The following is a 16951-nucleotide window of genomic DNA, read 5'->3' as shown; positions in this document are numbered from 1 at the left end:
AAAGGGAGATGAGCATCGCCCCCTAGAGTCAGGAACGACTAGCACGCACGTCCGAAGGGAACCTTTGCCTTTACCTTACACAGAGTAGCACTGAGGCTCCCCTGAAGCCCCTGCTGCTTGAATTGTGAGATTTCAAGAACTGCTTGTTTTTTGTTATTGACATTTTGTGTGTTAATCTCATGCTTATTATTCATCAGACGCTTGGAGTCTGCAGAAGCGGTGCAAATCACAGTAACAGATAAATAAATAGATATCCCCTTTCTGGGAGGACATATCTGCCGTTTCTCCCTCTGTCTTCCCTCTGGATCTTCATCAATAAACTCATCAGCTAACAAGCAAGCTTTCAACTGCTGGTGATGTATGCTTCCCCTGTCTCCTTACATGCACCTTTCTTGGTTTTTATAGAAAGGGCATCTCAAGATTGTAGAGAGCATATATATAAATAAAGGCCTTTATTATTTTTAATTTAGGAGAGAAAAGAGCTGAGTTTTCCCTTTTGCCCTGCCTGCTAATGGTGGCTTTGGGGGGTTGGTTTTTATGGGACGATTGAATCAGTTGGGCTGCAACCATCATTGGAGGAGACAGTCTAACGACTCTGAACATTAATGAATTAGACTTTGTTCTAGTAGCGGAGGCACTGGGCTATAAACCGAGAAGTTGTCACTCCTGGTTCTGTTTTGGGCGTGAAAGATGGCTGGGTGACTTTGGGCCAATCGCTCTGTCTCCACCTCACCCAACTCACAGGGTTAGTTTGCTGGGGGAAATAGGAGGAAGACGAAATACTGTGTTGTCTTCAGTGCCTTGAATTATTTATAAAAATGATAAAAGGCAGGACATAAACAAATAAACAAATAAACATAACAGCTTCTCCACCTGCTAACCCTCTGGAGACCTGAGCTAATGAAAAAAGATAAATGCTTAGAGGTGGAGGTGTTTGCACAAATGCCAATCGAACACTCAAGCTCCCTGCCGCTCCAGAGACCGAGGAATGGAAACTCCAGAATCTGGGACTAATGACCTGGAAAGAAATGAAAGTGACACACAACACTGAAGTTGTCAGGTATGTGTTAACGTCCGGTGATAAAAGCTGGGATGTTGACTCTAATCCATCTCTTAACTGGCTCCCCTGCAAACAAAGCTCAAGGACATTAAAAGGCTATTTGCCGAGAGACGGAAATGGGTTTCCCATGAGACTCAAATGTGGCCTCCTGGAGAGTTTGATATCTCGGGGCAGCTGCATCCGCACGGAAAGCCCCACACTCAAAATTGGAAGATGGTACAGCAACCGTCATGTCAGCTGCCATCAAAGAGGAAAGAATCAAGAGGAAGAGACACCACTCTTGATAAAATCGGATAGTAAAATTACTGATGTTTGGTTTCGTGGTCCAGCTGGCTGGGGAATTCTGGGAGTTGAAGTCTACAGGACTTAAAGTCGCCAAGGTTGAGAAACACTCTCCTAGAAGAACATATTGTCCAAACGCGCCCTCTGGTGGTGAGACATGGAGGTGCTCCGCTAATTGGCAGAGTTCTGGCTACCTAAGCCCCCTGCTAGTTTTTCCACCCGGCAGATTTCACACAGCTATGCCAGGATATTCATGAATCTGCCATCCGAAGCAGCCGGGAGGAAAACTTGTCACCTCAAACTTAGCCCTGGCTTGTCTCTGAGCAACGAAGGAATGGCCAACAGACTGCAGTTCTCACCATGCTGGTCTTCCTAGCTGCAGAAAAAGACCAGGCGTCTTAACTGAATATTATCTTTCTTAAAAAGCTGCCGGAAGAAGAAGTGAGATGATGAAGTGTGGAGGGAGCAGCCCTCTCTCTTGATATTTACATGGCTCAAACCGGAGAAAGGGAGACGGAGGAGAAGACCAAGGAGATTTCAACATAGTCTTTAAGTGGAAGACGTGAGAGTAGAGCAGGAGGACGCCAACAATGTAGAAAGCAATTTTTCTAGGGGAATTAGAGAAGGGCTACACCCCTCCGCAAAGTTTCCTTTTAAGATTATGTATTTATGTGCCTATTGAAAGGAAAACATTTAGGCTGCTGAGCTGCATCTTGCAAATATTAAAGGAATCCCATATCGGAGAGGCAGAAAGAAACGGATTTTTGTCCCTAAAGTCAAAAAGGCCAGCGTTCTGTTTATCCCCTTGGCTGAGCTCAGCCCTCTGTTCATTGTGTCCTGGAGGAAGTTTAATGTTAATATAGCAAACATAAATATTTTGCAGCTGAGAAACTCCGTTTAGGCGAGTGATGGCTTCACTTGGAAAATGGTCTGAGCTGGAATGGTGGTACAGGACCTGAATTAACCTCCTTTGGCCTTAGGGAGGGGAAATGTAAACGTTAGGAGAGCAAGATCATCCCATCACAGCTGGTGTCTCGGATTCAGGATAGGCCAAATTAAAATCTCAGTCCCGTATCGTCCCAGAGTTGGAAACAAACCACAGTGGGTGTCTCCCTGGGGAATCCTGGGAGTGGAAGTCCACCCATCGGGAAGTCGACAAGGCTGAGAATCATTGATTTCAACCATTGATGTTTTCTTCTTTCTGCTCAGTGTTTTGACTGCTTTTAGCAGTTTCCCACCTGCCTGCATGAAGTTTAGGAAACTCTGTTATTGAACCATACATTCCCAAAAGAGAAATATGCAAATATTTTAACATACTTTGCATTGAAAATAGGTCCCAGATACCAAGGAGAAACTGCACCTACATGCTTGCATTGATGAGATTGAAGAAATTTATAGGTAAGGTAAAGGCTCCCCTTGCACATATGTGCTAATCATTCCCGACTCTAGGGGGCGGTGCTCATCTCCGTTTCAAAGCCGAAGATCCAGCGCTGTCCAAAGACGTCTCCGTGGTCATGTGGCCGGCATGACTCAACACCGAAGGCGCACAGAACGCTGTTACCTTCCCTCCAAAGGTGGTTCCTATTTTTCTACTTGCATTTTTACCTGCTTTCGAACTGCTAGGTTGGCAGAAGCTGGGACAAGGAACGGGAGCTCACTCCATTACGTGGCGCTAGGGATTCGAACCGCCAAACTGCTGACCTTTCTGATTGACAAGCTCAGCGTCTTAGCCACTGAGCCTCTTATGGTCTTCTTTAAATTAGATAAATGAGATTTATAGAAGACTTCCATAAATGTGATAATATCCAGTAGCCACCAGCCATCACAAGCCACTGAACAAGCTGACCTCCTCAAAACACTGATGTCATCTTTTAACATGTGAATAATCCCGCCTGTGTTAGCATGATGGCCAGAGTAGACATGGGCACTGTAAATATGTCATTCAGAAGCTCCCCTTCTTTCTTTTCCAGATGCTTCGAAGTTTCCTTTGGTAAAGACTTTTCACAAACCCCCTTTTCATTTTCCTCTAAACCAGTAGCTCTAAAGGGGAAGCAAATCCCAGAGGGATATTTTGGGGAAAGCTGAGGTCAACGCCCGTCGAGCTTGTTTTCACAGCCCTCGCCCCCCCCCCCACAGACGGTTGGCCTAGTTCAACGCTTCCTTGTGTCATTTTGGCTCACTTGCCATTCTACAACCCCTCCTGTATTTCCATGGCAGAAAACATCGAGTACAAACAAGGGCTTGTTCCAAAACCTTCATGTCTGCATTCCAACAGATGCAAGAAAACAACCCAGTTTAACACCGTTATAAATCTCCTCTCCCCTTAATTATTCCTTCTCTTCCTCCCTCCCTCCTCCTCCCTCCTCCTCCTCCTCCTCCTCCTCCTCTTCTTCTTCTTCTTCTAAAATCCATATTTCATTTGTCTAGGCTCATCCACCACAACATATCTAACATCCTCACCAATTTTAGTCAATAGACCAAGTTGATGATGGCTTACCAGGGGAGGAAGATTTAAATGCCTTAGACGGTTCCTTCTCCCCCCCCCCCCGAAGAATGGTGCTTAGAGGCCCCAGGTAAACATTCATGTTTGACAGTTGCTTATTTGGGATGCTCCTGGAGGAGGCATCTCACCTAGCCACTTTGAAATATTCGCTCGGAGATTGAATGGGTAGAAGATTCTCGGTTCTTAATTTGTTCTGGTGGTCCTTCCTGTTGCTTTGTCTCAACAGGTGAGGAACCTTGGTCCAAAGGACCTCACTGGGCCAGCAACCCACCTCCCAAGGTCTTGAGTTCACTTGATGCACACCTGTGGCCCGAAGAACAACTTCAGGAGAACATCTTCTGGATTTTTGATGATTTTTGATTCCTGAAAATATGGAAGGGTTGAGGGCCAAGCCTCTTTGAAAGATCTGGAAAACACCCAGTTTCTCTGGTTAGACATTTTAAAATTAAGACCGATGGATATGCACAGAAACATGTTGTTCCCTTTGAGGATTTCCAGACTTTTTCTACCCAAGATATTACAAATTGTCCGTTTGCCTTTTGATTGCATATTCCTTAGCCCAAGCACCGTCTCTAATTTTGCTTTAAGAAAACCACCACAACACACACACACTCTCTGCTCCTTCCCAGTCACTTCTACCTCATGTCGAAAAATGACAAGACTGTCAGAAATGAATATATTCGGATTGCTTTTTGGCAATCCCCGCCTTTGTTTATCTTTTCCGTGCAAAATCCTGACAAGGCCCTTGCCTTGTTTTTCTCCAGGGGTGAGTCACACTTTCCAGATTTTGGCAGCAAAGCAAAGTTGCAAATGCCAGAAGGGCAGGTCTTACTATCAGCTGCGGAGAGTTGGAGCAGCTAAGGACCTATGAAGAATCTAGTTCTTTTGGCTCCAGAGATATGCAGGAGGAAGATTTGGGGTCTCCTTCCACAAAATGGGGAGGGGGGAAGAACGAAGGAAGAAGGGGGACGCTTGTGAATTCCAAATTCTGTGCAATTTTTACGTATGTGAAATTGCAAGTGTTGAAAGGAATGCACTTAAAACGGCCAACGCATTCCAAGATGCTAAACAAATGCTAAACAAATCATTCCCTCACCAGTGTCAAACTATTCACTAAGACTGCGTTACTATTACTATTAGTCTTCTCATCGTTCCTATCACCCATCTCCTCCCACTTATGACTGCAGGACTGTAACTTTGCTGCTTGTGTCCTTACGATTTATATTGATATTGTTTCCTGATTGCTTCTTTGGACCCTATGACTATCATTAAGTGTTGTGCCTTATGGTTCTTGATGAATGTATCTTGTCTTTTTATGTACACTACTTATGTACACTAATTCTAATAAAGAATTCTATTCTATTCTATCCCATTCCATTCCATTCTATTCTATTCTAAGATGGGTCTTTAATGGCTGAGATATCCAGTGGCTATTGGGGCAGGGGGTTTATCTCACAGGTGTTGGGGTCTTCTAAAATCCCAGCTTCTGCAGATCTTTGATCAGATACCTCACCTTAAAGATTGGTTGCCCCCAAAGAATCATTGCTTGTATTTTTCTGTAGACCAGGATTCCACAAAGCTGTAAACAGGGGAGGTCACAACAATTCCTGGGAGAGAGGCTTAAAGATCATGGGATGGTTTACTGAAACTCAAGTTAGAGAGAACCTTAACTAGGATGGGCTCTTCACTAGCAATTGTGGCCCGAGACAGTGGTCTCTTGCAAAGTACATCTGCACACTTCATACTGTGCTTTTTCTTACACTTGGTTTATAGCCAAAATATAGATGAAGCCATGGTTTAGAAGGCCAGTGAACCTGGTTAATGATTTTTTTCCCCTGCGGTCTTTTCCAAACACCTTTCAAAATAAAACTTTTGGCATATTTGTATGGGTTTTTTTTTTTAATGACAAATATATATATATGAAACTGGCTGGGTGGCTTTGGGCCAATGACTAGGAGACGGTGAGTTCTAGTCCTGTCTTAGCCATGAAAGCCTACTGGGCAAGTTTGGGTCAATCATCAGGAGACAGTGAGTTCTAGTCCTACCTTAGACACGAAAGTATGGTAGCTGGATGACTTTGGGCCAATCACCAGGAGACGGTGAGTTCTAGTCCCATCTCAGGCATGAATGCCATCTAAGTGACTTTGGGCCAGTCCTCCTCTCTCAGCCCACCCCACCTCACAGGGTTGTTGTGGTAGGGAAAATAGGAGGAGGAAGCTGTCTTGGATATGTTCACCACCTTGGGTTATTTGTAAAAAACAATGGCAGGAAATAAATAAGTAAGGAAGGTAAGTAAATAAGGTACCGTATTTTTCGGAGTATAAGATGCAGTTCCCCCCCAAAGAGCATGGAAATGTTGGTGCGTCTTATACACCAAATACAGCCATTTTTGGCCTCCTGAAGGTCCCCCTCCCCCGCATCCCATTTTTGTGAAAAAACAGGCAAAAAATGGCCCATTTCTCCCCTCAGCCCTGCTGAAGCCTGCGGGTGGCTCCTGGAGGCCGGGGAGGATAAAAACTAAGTTTTTCTTACTTACCTGTTCGAAATCTTGGTGCGTCTTATACACTGGTGCGTCTTTATAGTCCGAAAAATAGGGTAAGTAAGGTAGGTAAATAAATAAATACACACAACTGCAACCAAGGATCCGTCTGCTGCTTTACCAGCCGGGTCTCTGAACGCGCAGCATTTTTTTTCACCGCATCCCACCCTCCGGGCCGGGGTTAAGGGGTGGGCGTGGGGGGCAGGTTGAACAGAAGCAACATAAGAGGACACATTTTTTCGTTCTTCCTTCCCACGGCAGGCTCCGTGTTAAATATCTTTTTTTTAATATATTAATTCTTTCTTCCCATTTGTTTTAAACGCACCAAGAAAAAAAGCATCGACATAGAACAGCAGTGGCGGAATCCACCGGATCGGTAACACAACCGCAAACATAAAGAGGCCGCACTGGACGAAAAACCCAAGAGAGGCTTGGGGAAAACTTTTCTGCAGAAGGTTTCAGGAGCTGGCCACCGGGCAACCTGTAAAAGGCTGTAGAAAAAGGGACACTTGGGGAGGGTCAATCTGGAGCGACCTTGTTATTAGGGGAAGGGGTCCCCAACCTTTCCAGCTTTGCGGGCTGGGGGAGGGGAGAGAGGAAACGGTTCTGTGTGAGCAGCTCACTTGGCACGAGCGGCGTGAAGCTCCCTTTCCATGAGCAGCGGGCTCTTGCACACACACACATGGGAAGCTCCATTTGCACAGAGCGACGGGCCCTTGCGAGCACTTGTGAAGCTCCGTTTGTGCGAACGGCGGGCCTTTGCACACGAAGCTCCAGGCACGAGCAACAGGTAATCATGTGCGTTTGCCAAGCTACGTTTGTGCGAGGGGTGGGGGCACCTGCCGCTCCAAATGGAGCTTCACACGAGCAAGGGAGCGCCCCACCGCTCGCGCAAATCGAGCTGCGTGTGCACACCCACCTTCTACTCATGCGACCCAGTTCCGAACAGGCTGTGGCCCAGTCCCGGGCTGCAACCTGGGAATTGGGGACGCCCTGATTTGGGGGACATCAAATAAGGAGGATTCTTTGGGATTCGGGGGGAACACTCCTCCACCTCAGTTTTTGAGCAGGTTTTCTGGTTTCGGATAGCCGAAAAGTACGAAATCAGCCTCGTAGAGTTTGTACAACCGCTGTCGCCAGGCCATGGGGATTTTAGCAAACCAGTCCTCCTCCCAGCTGTTGGCTGTCCTGTTCCGGTAGCTGGGAGGGAAGTGGAGAAGATGGTCCACCTTGAGAAGCTGCAAAAGGTACGTGGCGTCTTCGTCCAAGGTCTCCAGCTTGCCAACAAAGTCATAGTCGATCTGGCAGGGGTGACACAGGCGATACACCTGCCTCCAGTGCTCATTGAAAGGGGCCAACTTTTCTGTCCGAGGGTCCAGCAAGTACTGGATGAAGTCTGAGAAGGAGACGCGGAAGCCACCTTCGAAGGCTTCGCTCACCGACGTCGGCAGGCTGCTGTAGTTGGCGTAGAGCTTGAGCATGGGGATGGCAAAGCGGCGGTAGAATTCCTCGTTGGCCAGCTCAAATTTGCTCCGGAAGGCCGAGATCAGCCGGACGAAAGGATCCCGGACGAAGAGGAACTTGGTGTACTTCTTGAGCTTGATCTTCATGAGGTGGCGGGAGAACTTGCCGTAGCGGCGCCAGAATTTGTTGAAGGTGAAGTGGGTGCTGGTGTTGTGGACGTTCTCGCGGGGGATGTCCAAAGGGTCGACGTAGGGGAGGCCTTGATCCATTAAGCTTTCGCTCAGGACGATCATCACCCTCTTCCAGTTGGTGCAGGCCACTTTGGGGACGTAGCAGTAGATGATGCCGTGACGGTCATCGACGATGAGGTGGTTGAGCTCGTAGTTGGGAATGTCGTCGAAGGTCCTCTCCTTGGTCGGGAAGGAGAAGCTGGAATTGGCGCACCAGCCCTGCAGCATCTGCCGTCTCTCCTTCTGCACCTTTGCTTGGTCCAGCCCCGTGTTGGCCTCCCGAGTGGGCCAGTCGTAGCCTCTGACGTTCTCCTCCAAGTTGCTGGCCCCTGCTGGTTTGCTCGACGCACGCAAGGGAGGCTTCGGTTTCTCGGCTTTCCTGCCCGCATCGACGCTCTTCTTCAGGTTGGAATTCAAAAGGTCCTCCAAAAAGTCATCCATCTCCAGCAGAGCACCTGGGTTGTCCTTCCCCGCCGTGGGGAGCACCCCCTGAGGCCTGGAGAGGGTGGTGTGGAGGTAGAAATGGGTGGTCCCGACATTGTCCCAATACACGATGATCAACAGGATCATGAAAATGGAGCCGAGGGCCACCGAGAGACGGAAAAGGCGGGCCTTGGTCATGCTGCCAGGTGGGGTCTTCAGCTGCTTCCTCACCGAACTCATCTCCAACTCGACGAAAAACCTCTGGACTCCAACATGGCTTCGGTGGGATTGTCGCAACCTGCAGGGGGTACCAAAGACAACGTGAGCGTTCTTTTTCGCAAACATTGTTCAAGAGAAAATAACAGAGCAGGCCGGACTTCTGCAGTCTCACCACCTTAAAGACATCAGATGGGATTCTGGAGAAGTGGAGAAGGTTGGTTATGTGAGGAGCTCTTGTTGTTCTTTGGTTCGGTTGTTTTTGTGCAGACGTTTCCTCGCTCAGCTAGGTAACATCTTCAGTGGAGTGGTTGATGCTCTAGGGGCTTGGTGGTTTTCCTGCAGACGTTTCATTACCCACCTAGGTGACATCATCAGTGCTAGAAGGAAGTGAGTTTGCTTTCTGAATGCTTCCCCTTCTAGCACTGATGATGTTACCTAACTGGGTAATGAAACGTCTGCAAGAAATCACCAAGCTCAGAGAGCACCAAGGACCCCACAGTCATTTTCCTCCTCCTCCTCCTCCTCCTCCTCCTCCTCCTCCTCCTCCTCCTCCTCCTCCTCCACCACCACCACCACCACCACCACCACCACCACCACCACCACCACCTCCTCCTCCTCTTCTTCCTCCTCCTCTCTTTCTTCACTCCATAAACCCCACGTCCTTCTAGCACTGATGATGTTACCTAACTGGGTAATGAAACGTCTGCAAGAAATCACCAAGTTCAGAGGGCACCAAGGACCCCACAGTTCCTCCTCCTCTTCCTCTCTTTCTTCACTCCACAAACCCCACGTCCTTCTAGCACTGATGGTGTTATCTAATTGGGTAATGAAACGACTGCAAGAAACCACCAAGCTCAGAGAGCACCAAATGACCACAGTCATTCCCTCCTCCTCTTCTCTTTCTTCACTCCACAAACCTCATACCCCTCTAGCACTGATGGTGTTACCTAGTTGGATAATGAAACGTCTGCAAGAAAACCAGCAAATTTAGAGAGCATTGAGGACACCACAGTTCAACCCTGGACTATAAATATTCTCTTTTATCGGTAACATCTTCAGTGCTGCACTGATGATGCGACCCAGCTGGGTAGTGAAACGTCTGCATGAAAACAGCAAGATCAGAGAGTACCATGGATCCCCCAGTTAGACCCAGAGAAGCAGAGAATCTCATCTATTGGTTGTTCTGTCTACTTCAACCTGCAGCACACCTGAAATTTTAAAAGGTGGGCCAAAAAAACAAAAGGCAAAATAGAGCAGAACCCATTTCACACCATTGTAGATAAAACTTGTATTAAAGCATCGCACGTGTGGTATTATCGCTCTGACACTCTCACCCTAATCCAGAATTGATTTTTTTCCCCATTCTGGGTTGACCCACCTCTCCAAAGTTCATCTCTCTCTCTCTTTCCCTCTGGCAATTTTCCGTTATCTGAGTTTCCCTGTTTTTTTACTGACAATTCTTTTCAGAGCTACTTCGCACAAAAGTGAATTTCCCCTCTGGAGATAATGTGATAACCTTTCCCCCTCGGTAAACACGATTGGCACAAATTGGATTACTCAGGACCAATTTCATCCGTTTCTACGCTGTTTCTCTCCTGTTTTGAAATCTCTTGGCTGGCAAGCCGATGAACGTATGAGTCCAGAATTAGATACAATCAACAGAGTTTGGAAGTTTCTGTTTATTGTGGCCCGACAGCAGGCAGCAGAGCTGGCAGCCAATTCGGACACTGAGGAGGTTGGGGAGGAACCTGGGCCAGTCCTGGAGTCTGGGGAAGGCTCGGATGAGGGCTCTGTGTCAGAGGCAGAGAGGGGGCCAGAGCCATATGCCAGTTATCAGCTGCCTTCGGAGCCAGAGATCAGTGAGGCAGACGAACAACTGGAGCCTGTTCCCAGTGTGCGCATGCACAGAGTTGCCAGAACAGCTAAAGAACAGGGGTTGACTTGGGAGTGAGGCCACAGGTGGACGATGAATGGCTCCTCCCATAAGGAATAAAAGAGGAGCGAAAGGGGACTGGAGTATGCAGGAGACAGTTAGTTCATTCCTGCATTCTTACCAAGCATTGCGGCATCAGAAAAATATTGGCACTGTTCCTTGAAAACCTGGGATAGTTGGAAGTCCAGATATTTGTTTCAAAAGCTGGTTCTGGAGTCCTGATTTCTTAGGCCCTTCCGCCAAAACAGAGAACACCACAAAATGTTTCTAGGTTTGTTTGTTTTAATCAACCAGATCTCCAAGATAAGGAACCTTCTCCACAAATAATAACAACATTTTCCTTCCACATCAAAAGTGACTCACATGCTTCGCCGTCACATGGCGAAAATCTGGGTGTGTCTTATACACTGAATACAGCAATTCTTTCCCTCCCGAAACCCTGCCCCTTCACCAAAATGGCTCATAGCCTTTAGAAGGCTTCCAGAGAGCTCCTGGGGGCTGGAGAGGGCAGAAATGAGCGAAAAATGGGCCATTTTTTGAGCCGTTTTTGGGAGGTTTGCAGAGTGCAAAAACTTTTTTTTTAAAATTTGCCTCTTCAAAACCTTGGTGCGTCTTATATTCCGAAAAGTATGGTAAAGCAGAATAATCGGGAATGCTTTCTGGAGGGTGTGTCTTGCAGCTTCTCAAATGGGCTGGAGTTCCTGCAACATTCCAACTGTGGAATCTGACAGGAAGCAAAGCAGACACGGGAAATGCTCTTTTCGGGATGTGATGGAAGGGGGAAACATGTAAACAAACGTAGAAAATGGTGCGTTTGCTTTGGGAACGAGTCCCGCCCTGATTGCATCTCTGGATTTCGCCCTAATGTGAAAATCAACAACACACGAAGAAGTCTTGATGCATCACAGACCCGAGATTTTGGAGGGGGCTCTTCCTTGCACGGTTATTGTTCGAAAGAGTGCAAAGTCACGGGTTAAGACGCCCTTCCTGGCTCAGGCAGAAAAAGGAGCCAAGGGCCAAATTTAACATCCGACAGCGGGCTTGTTTTTAGAACAATGAAATTTCCATGGCCCACAAGCCAAAGGTAGGTTAAATGTGCATTGCACAGACTGGGGAATCTTCAGGAAGACGAAACGGCTCAACTTATTTTCCAGAGCACCAGAAGGCGAGGCAAGAAGTGATGGATGGAAACGAATCAAGGAGAGAAGCAATCTAGAATTAAGGAGAAATTTCCTGACAGGGAGAACAATTCACCAGTGGAACGGCTTGCTTCCAGAATGTTCCATCACTGGAGGTTTTCAAGAAGAGACTGGACAGCTGTTTCTCTGAAATGGTATAGGGTCTCTTGTTTGAGAAGGGGGCTGGACTAGAAGACCTCCAAGGCCCCTTCCAACTCTGATGATGTCCTATGTTCTACTGCAGGATGGACAGGGGCCCATTCAAGAGATCCATGGACATAATCAACTGGCCACTTTTGGCCAAAGCAACCTCCTTGGCTAGAAATTGGATTCCATCCCCCCAGAAGGCTTGGGCCAACCTGAGGTGACTCATAAGTGGTTGCACATTAAAAATAGAATTTGAGGAGGACTGTGGGGATTTTTGTCAACAAGCAAAAGCAGAGCAAGCAAGCAATGATTTGGTATCCTGGGCAAACTCAAATGAATCAAAAAGCGTTTGCTTCACAGAAAGCCACAGGGAGAGAAGTAAGATCTTTTCTCATTCATTCCCCAGAGAAGTTGGAAACACATCACAGGTCTGCAAAGGGCATTTGCACTTAGTGATGTAAATTGGATTTGGGAGGCGGGTGGGCAAATAAACTGGAGCAGAAATTTGCCAAAGGTGTAAAAACACCGAGACCCAGGATTGGATTCTATGCCATGCATTTTAATTTGCCTTGTGTCTTCAACTAAGACGACTGACACAAGCCATAATGAGGTGTCAGGCCAGGGACTGAATGATGTCACAATGGAGACATTGTCCCCTAACTCTTATGTATTTACCTGTATCCCGCCTTCATTCTTTTTGCAAGTAACTCCAGGTGGCGAACATATCTGATGCTCCTTACAACAACCCTGTGAAAAGGGTTGGATGGAGAAAATGGGATTTGGCCCCAAGTCACCCAGCTGGCTTTCATGGCTAAAGCAGGACTAGAACTCACTGTCTCCTGGTGATTGGCTCCAAAGCCACCCAGTCAACTTTCATGGTTAAGTGGGGGTCTAGAACTCATCATCTCCTGGTGATTGGCCCAATCCCCCAGCTGGCTTTCATGCCTAAGGCTGAACTAGCACTCCCCTTCTCCTGGTGATTGGACCAGTCGCCCAGCTGGCTTTCATGCCTAAGGCTGAACTAGAACTCACCATCTCCCAATTAGTCTCCCCACTAGGACCAAATTGGCTCTCTAAACCAGCAGTCACCAACTGGTGATCCATGAAAATTTTTTGGTGGTCTGCAGAAAAATCATTTGCATTTTTTATATTGCACTAAATACTATTTATCTTTTTTTAAAATTCCCATGAATGGTCTGCGGGATTTAAAATTATGCATTTAGTAGTCCCTGAGGTCTGAAAGGTCGGGGACCCCTCCTCTAAGCCTCGAACCTTATTAATGTTCCAAATATATATTTTGCTGTATTTATTTTGTACAATGAGAATAAGGGCCAGTCTTAAAGATGCCAAGGTTGGAGACCCTGAGCTAAGGGATCCACTCTGAGCTAAGGGATCCACTTAGCTTTCCTCCAATTTTCTGTTCTCCGGGACACTATTCCTAGTATCCTAAGCGCTGAAGATCCAAGCCACTCAGAACATCAACTGAAGTCTTCCAAGACAGGATGAAGATATCCAGGCACCTACAGCTTTACGCTTGATCATTCCCTCTTGCCCCCAAAAAGGAGAGCTGTCACAACCCCCCCACCCATGTACAAAGGGGACAGGAAGTGCAATGAAGCAACCTCTGCCCCACCAAAGGCGCACGGAGCATTACAGCTGCGTTGTGTATCCCATTTCTGCAGGAAGAGCCTAGAATGAGCTCTATAGACTTCCTCCTTTTCGTTTCCTGAAATATTTATGCACACCACCAAAAGCCCAAGACTAAGAAATCAACATTCTCAGCCAGAGACACAGCTGGTTTAACCCAAGGATGTCCAACCTGCTCCATTTTAAGACACGTGGACTTCCAGAATTCCTCAATCGTCCAAAATTGGCACCCCAGTTGGAACTTTCGTTTCCCACCACAAAGTCTGTTCTTTGTGAGCTGCAAAAGACAGTGTTATATTAAGCCACCATGTGCTTCAGGGTAGCACACAATTATGGGGAGCCAGCTGGCCAGGTTTATAAAACATAATTTGGAGCTTTAAGACCTTACCTCGGAAATCGTGGCATGCTCAGGGTACAAGGCTACAAGCAAGAAATGGCTTAACACGATGGGCAAACTGGATGGAAGCAGTAGCTCAGGGGCTAAGACGCTGAGCTTGTTGATAAGAAGGTTGGGAATTCAGCGATTTGAATCCCTAGCACCACGTAACGGAGCAAGCTCCCGTTACTTGTCCCAGCTTCTGCCAACCTAGCAGTTCAAATGCAAGTAGAAAAATAGGAACCACCTTTGGTGGGAAGGGAACAATGTTCCATGCGCCTTTGGCGTTGAGTCATGCCAACCACATGATCACAGAGACATCTTCAGACAGCGCTGGCTCTTCGGCTTTGAAACGGAGATGAGCACCGCCCCCTAGAGTCGTGAAGGACTAGCACAGATGTGCGAAGGGAACCTTTACCTTATTTTCCGGCCACTCCAATCCTAACCAGGGTTGTGTTTTCACCAGCAAGGGGAGAGACCACGGCTCGACCTCTCCTCCTGTATTTTATCACAAGGTAGCTTTGTACCCCAGGGCTCCACCCCAAGACACAACCACCTCACACAGCCAAGTGTCATGAAGCATCGCAACATGTCCACCAAGCATCATCCCTTGGTTGAGATGACGACACATCTGTCCTCATCCCAGCCCAGGAGGGATGCTGGCAGGGAGCATCCCCCTCCCCAGATCCAGCTGGCCACCAGCTGGGCCTGATGGGGAGAGGGGAGGCATGGAGATGCCCTCCCCAGCCAGCAGCCGCTCCTGCGCAGGGAGAGAAAAAGCCTAGACAAGGATGGCGAAGGCAGGCAGGGGGCATCTCCAAGCTGCCGCCCGCGGAAGTCCTTTTGCGCATCTCTCTCCCTCCGGCCGGCTGGCAGCGCGGCTTCGGCTTCCGATCCAGCCACAGTGCGCGCCCAGGAGAGGGAATCCAAGGGGAAGAAGCTGGCGCAAAGCAAGGCATCTTGCAAAGATGCGCCCACGTGGGCGCGGAGGAGGAAGGAGCTGCCGCCGCCGCATCCCCCATCCCGCTGGCCTGGCCGATCCCCTTGCCCACCTGCACCCGGCATCCCCGCTCACCTCTGGCCGGTCCCGCTGCCCGGACCGCGCTTCGGCCGCCCGTCCCGCTTTCTTTCTCCGGCCAGCCCGGCCGCGGCTCCTCCTCCGGCTGGGGCTGCGCCGCCCCTCTCGCGAGAAGCCCGGCCCGGCCCGGCAAGGGGGTCTCCCAGCCAGCACAAGCGCCGCCCGCCCGCTCCCCACCCCGCGCCGGCACTGCGCAGCGCTGCCCGGGCGCGCCAGAGGCTCTCTAAGCCTTGCGCTGCGCTCCGCGAAAGCTGGAGAGCTCCCGCTGCAACTCCGGGCTTTGCTTCTCTCCCCCCCCCCCCCTCCGCAAGGGGCTTTTAGTACTTTCTCCCAGCAAATGGGGAGGGGGAGTTTTGAATGGCCGTGCAGTTTTCTTGGAAGGGGTTGACCCTTTTCTTCTTCTTCTTCCACCAAAGACTAAGCGAGAGGGACTGAGCCAAGGTCTACTTGCCTAAGGGAGGGCTAGAACTCTCCAGTCTCCTAGTTTTTAGCCCCAGTGTCTTCACTCAGATCCCAAGCAGGCATGAGGTACCCTGAAGATACTATCTGCTTCAGAATACACTAGGCTAGAGGTTGGGACTAGAACTCACTGGCTCCTGGTGATTGGCCCAAAGTCACCCAGTTGGCCCTAGTGCCTAAGACAGGACTAGAACTCACTGGCTCCTGGTAATTGGCCCCAAATCACCCCGTTGATTCTCGTGCCTAAGACAAGACTAGAACTCACTGGCTCCTGGTTGTTGGCCCAAAGCCACCCAGCTGCCTTTCATGGCTAAAGCAGGACTAGAATTCACTGTCTCCTGGTGATTGGCCCAAAGTCACCAAGCCAGCTTTCATGCCTAAGACAGGACTAAAACTCACTGGCTCCTAGTGATTGGCCCAAAGTCACCCAGATGCCTTTCATGGCTAAAGCGGGACTAGAACTCACTGTCCTGGTGATTGGCCCAAAGTTGCCCAGGCCAAAGTCACCCAGCTGGCTTTCATGCCTAAAATGGTACCAGAATTCACCATCTCCCAGTCTCTAGGTGCCTTGGACCAACCTGTTATGACTCTTTAACTGTTCTCTCTGCCCCGGGAGAGAAACAAGATGAGGCCTTTGAGTTGCAAACCCATTAAGAAAAGAGGAGAAAGATCGGTTGATTCATGCACTTCCTGTTCACCACGTGCCACTCTCGACTTCCCATATAGATCCGGATGTGGTGTCCTTTTTGTTAACGTCCACCTCACCGTTTCCTTGCAAGGAAGGGGGGCTGGAGGAGGGGGGAGCAAGGGCCTTCAGGCCCTCGCTGAGCATTGGGACTTTGAATCGGGATCTCTAGCTGCCACCTAGTGCCATCCATGGTCAGGAGGTCCTCCCTTGTCCCTTCTTCTGAACCCAGCCAAATGCATGCTGGGAAAGGCACCGGGGCTTGGATAAATACAGTTGGTCCTCGATTTACAACCACCCCAGAATTTCTGTTGCTAAGCGAGTCATGGGTTAGGTGAGTTTGGCCCCACCGTTCGAAAATACAGCAGATCCCCTAGAATGGTGCAACTGGTACCTTGACACACGATCACACATTTTCAGCCCTAAATTTCTGTTGCTAAGCGAAGCGTTGTTTAGATGGATTCTGCCCTGTTTTACAACCTTTCTTCTCACAGTTGCTAAGCGAAACACTGCCATTGTGGAGTTAGTAACAGAGATGTGAAGTGAAGCTGACTTCCCCACTGATCTTGCTGGCCACAAAAGGCCGCAAAAGGGGGTTGGCGTGACCCCAGGGTTTTGTACCCGTCCTAACTATGAGTCGGTTGCCGAGCGTCTGAATGTGTGGGTCACGTGATTGTGTGAAAAATGGGGCTAAGTCCCTTATTTTCAAGTGCCGTTGTAACTCTGAA

At 48.7% G+C, this 16951-nt stretch overlaps 1 protein-coding gene across 2 annotated transcripts; it reads right to left on the bottom strand.

The window, feature by feature from the left end:
* Nucleotides 1-6275: 6275 nt before the first annotated feature.
* On the bottom strand, nucleotides 6276-15156 carry CHST12 (carbohydrate sulfotransferase 12). Of its 2 annotated transcripts, none has more exons than XM_081965633.1 (2): nucleotides 15077-15156; nucleotides 6276-8799 (listed from the first exon to the last, which is right to left on the bottom strand). In XM_081965633.1, exon 2 carries the CDS (start codon nucleotides 8739-8741, stop codon nucleotides 7440-7442), a length of 1302 nt encoding a protein of 433 aa, XP_081821759.1. In that variant the 5' UTR covers nucleotides 8742-8799; nucleotides 15077-15156; the 3' UTR covers nucleotides 6276-7439. The 2 variants fall into 2 exon arrangements, with proteins under 2 accessions (XP_081821759.1, XP_081821760.1); XM_081965634.1 differs by having other exon boundaries at nucleotides 15054-15154.
* Nucleotides 15157-16951: the final 1795 nt, after the last annotated feature.

Source organism: Natrix helvetica, assembly GCF_964273705.1.
Source record: "Natrix helvetica genome assembly, chromosome: 13".
Taxonomy (NCBI): Eukaryota; Metazoa; Chordata; class Lepidosauria; order Squamata; family Natricidae; genus Natrix; species Natrix helvetica.
This window is presented reverse-complemented; position numbering and strand designations above follow the sequence as displayed.